Source organism: Candoia aspera, chromosome 7 (assembly GCF_035149785.1).
Source record: "Candoia aspera isolate rCanAsp1 chromosome 7, rCanAsp1.hap2, whole genome shotgun sequence".
NCBI classification, from domain to species: domain Eukaryota; kingdom Metazoa; phylum Chordata; class Lepidosauria; order Squamata; family Boidae; genus Candoia; species Candoia aspera.
The window spans coordinates 1,616,830-1,620,264 of NC_086159.1; the positions used below are offsets into that span (position 1 = coordinate 1,616,830).

The window sequence follows — 3,435 nt, forward strand, 5'->3', positions numbered from 1 at the left end:
CCTGCGCTCCTCCTGTATCCTCCCTGTTTCTGACCTCACACAGCTTCTCTTCTCCTCAACAAATGGTTCACAGCCTGGCCTCCTTGAGCAGACCTGCCACATCTAGGGCTTCGGAGGTCATAACCGGTGCCCTGAAATTGCACATGAAAGCACAGTGGTATGTCGGGCAGCTCAGGGAGCAGGGATGTCACACGGGCATACCAAGGCATGCTCCTCACTACCTGCATCACGGCATTTTGGACCAGCTGAAGCTTCCAAGTGGTCTTCAATGGCAGCCCCAAAGGGAATGTTGCAACAGTTGACCCCTGAGGTGACTCGGGTAGGAGGGACTGTCTGAAGGCCCACCTGATCCGGGAATGGCTGCAACTGGAGCACTAGTTAAAGTTGTCAAAGGCCTCACTGAGCCCAGGATTGCTCACCACCCTTGAATGGGGGAATTGTCACCCCACCCAAGGTGAAAGATGGAATATCCACAGACCTACATGGCCCAACAGCCACAGCCACTTGGTCTTGCTCGGATTAAGCCAGAGAAGCTTCCTGCTCATACAAACTGGCACAGCCTCCAGGCCCTGGGATGGACCTCTGACAGCCTCACTCGGCCAGCCTGGGGTCAGAAGGTACAACTGGGGGTCATCAGCACACTTACGATATTGAATTGCAAAATGGCAGATGACTTCACCCAGCAGTTCCATGGGGATGTTGAATGAAAGGGGAGCAGAGTCAAGCCCGGTGGTCCCACAAAAGAGAGACTTAGGATCAAATGGGTTCTTATGGTCAGTTGAAAATTATATTGTCCACATCTATGTTCGTTGCTTTGTCATGATCTCAATAGCATTTGCCTATCAAACAGGAAGGAAGATAAATTTGTTAATGCCAAGAACATGTGTGTGAAACCCTTTTGACTCTTTCTGGAAAGATGCTCTTACTCTTCGCCCAGTTCATGCAGGAGATTAAACATTTCAACTTGGTTTCGGCCTCTTCATCTCTTCACGGCAGAAGGGAGCTTCCCAACAGGGAAGGATATATTTTTCTACAGGTTTTTCCCAGATGTGACAAGCAATCTTTTACCGGCAATAAAAAAACGAAAACTAAGCTATTCCCCCGAGAACCTTCCGCAGAGCCCCCTTCACCTCCTTGTTGCGGAGGCTGTAGATCAAGGGGTTCAGTGTGGGGGTGACGATGCAAAACATTGTGGAGATCAGGGCGTCCATCTCCAGGGAGTAGCCAGCACTGGGCTGGTTGTAGTTCACAAAGGCGTTTCCAACGAAGAGAGTTACCACAGCAATGTGTGAAGCGCAGGTGGAGAAGGCTTTGCGCCTGCCGATCTTGGAGCGAATCCGCAGAATGGAGGCCAAAATGTAGAAATAGGACAGGATGATGAAGAGAAGAGGGACGAGGCCCACAAAGGTGCTGTTGATATAACTCATCAACTCATTGACTGAGGTATCACTGCAGGCAATTTTCAGCAATGGGGGAACATCACAAAACATGTGAGGAATCTGGTGGTTTCCACAAAACTCCAACCTGGAGGCCAGAGCCGTATAGATAGCTGAGTCCAGGAAGCCCCAGAGCCAAACGGCCACAGCCAGCTGGAGGCACACCTTGCTCCCCATCAGGTGGGCATAGTGCAAAGGCTGGCAGATGGCAGCATAGCGGTCATAGGCCATGACGGCCAGCAGTGCTGGCTCACAACCCGCAAAGCCAATCAGGAAGAATGCTTGTGCCAGGCATTGGTTGTAGGAGACCGTGTGCCGCTGGCATAGAAAGTTCACCAGGATTTTTGGTACCACCACAGAAGAAAGGCAAATATCCAAGCAGGAGAGCTGGCTGAGGAAGAAGTACATGGGGGTGTGAAGGCGGGAATCCAGGAGAACCAGGGTTATGATCATGACGTTGCCCATCAGGTTGGCCAAATATGCAGCAAGGAACACGAAGAAAAGGTGGACATGGTGGCTCAGGAGGCTGGAGAAATTGAGGAGGTTGAATTCTGTCCCCTGCGTTTGGTTCTGTGCATCCATGAGGAAGAAAAGGAACAGCTGGGAAAATAGATATGGGCATGTGAAGAAAGGGGCAAGTGCCCCTTTCAAGTCGCCTCTTGCAAACCCATAAGCCACACCTTCCTCTTTATGTTCCTCACCCAATTTTAGGCTGAGGTCCACCACCTATGAATGTACTAGTTCTACCCTCAACACAAGATGTACAATTTACTTCTATTGTGTGAAGATGTTTTTGGTTGGACCATCTTCAATCGTCATCAAAACAGCTCCCTTGCCTGTCCGGTAGCAAAAGGAGTAGGAAAATGTACCTCTGTAGGTTTCCCGCACCCAGCTTTGATCCAGAGAGCTGCTCTGTGGGGCACTTTGGTCAAAGCCTTGTCCAATCCAAGCCTAGGAAGGCTGGAAAGGGCTGGGCTCTCAGTGCTGGCAAATTGTGGTTTATTCTGAGTCTCCGACAGGGGAAGGTCCCCAAAATGCAGATTCTTGGGAGGAATCGGGTATTTAGGCCTTCCTGGTCCCTCAGCACTTCCCTCTCCCTCCCAAAGATTGAGGTCTCCTCACAATGCCTCCCCACAACGAAAGGAAGAGGAATCCTTGATGGGCCACCAAGCAACTCACCCTTGCTGCTTATCCCACCTGCAGAAGACCAGCTGTGGCTGAAGCAGAATCAGGCTCCCCCCAGGTTCTCCCACAGTCGGGGTTCAGATGCCTTGAGAATGGAGGTGGCTCAGCCAGAAGTCTGCAAGCAGGGCAGGAAGGGCGATCTTGGGGAACTCATTCTCACAACAAGGGCAAATCTCCCTGTTGCCTGCATTATCTGTGGCAGGCAGTGCTCATGGGGGAAAATGTGCTTCACATATTCTGCAGGGAGTGGAGCTGGGAGAAGCAGAAGGGACCTTCTGGGGCGAAACTCTCTCATCTGGGACTTGTCAGCTGGCACAGGGTTCAATTAATTTTACTCTAGGCAGGAAGCCAGAGGAAAACCTTGTTGCACCTGCAATCCTCAGCCCTGTTTTCTGGCGAGGGAGGCTGCCTGGCGTGGCCCTCAACCCTGGGGCCAAGAGGATCCTCCCTGCCCATCCATCGGGGTCGGACTTGAGGGGTTAAAGATAGGGAGATGACGGGACCCAACCCGCTGCTTCTCTCTCACTGTCACCATTCCCAGAACACAATGATCTTCCTTGCATGGGTAACATCTGAGGGGGTCATTCACCCTTTGCAGATGTTTGAAGAGTCCACTCCCAATCCCCCCAAATTCAGCAGCCATTTCCCCATCCCAGAGATGGGATTGTCACGGACTTTCAGCCCTAAAGGATGCAATCAACGGCACTAGCTGAATTTCCTTATTAATAATTAAAAAAGAAAACAATGGTGCTTTAGAAATGGGGTGGGCAGCGTTTGAGTCCATTTAAGGCTTCAACACAGTTCAGGAAATGAT

The 3,435-nt window shown here is 51.1% G+C and overlaps 1 protein-coding gene across 1 annotated transcript; it reads right to left on the reverse strand.

Annotated features, from left to right (window-relative positions):
* Window positions 1–1,088: 1,088 nt before the first annotated feature.
* Window positions 1,089–2,018, reverse strand: LOC134501563 (olfactory receptor 5V1-like). The gene has a single exon (XM_063309417.1). The coding sequence runs from the start codon at window positions 2,016–2,018 to the stop codon at window positions 1,089–1,091; it is 930 nt and encodes a 309-aa protein (XP_063165487.1).
* Window positions 2,019–3,435: the final 1,417 nt, after the last annotated feature.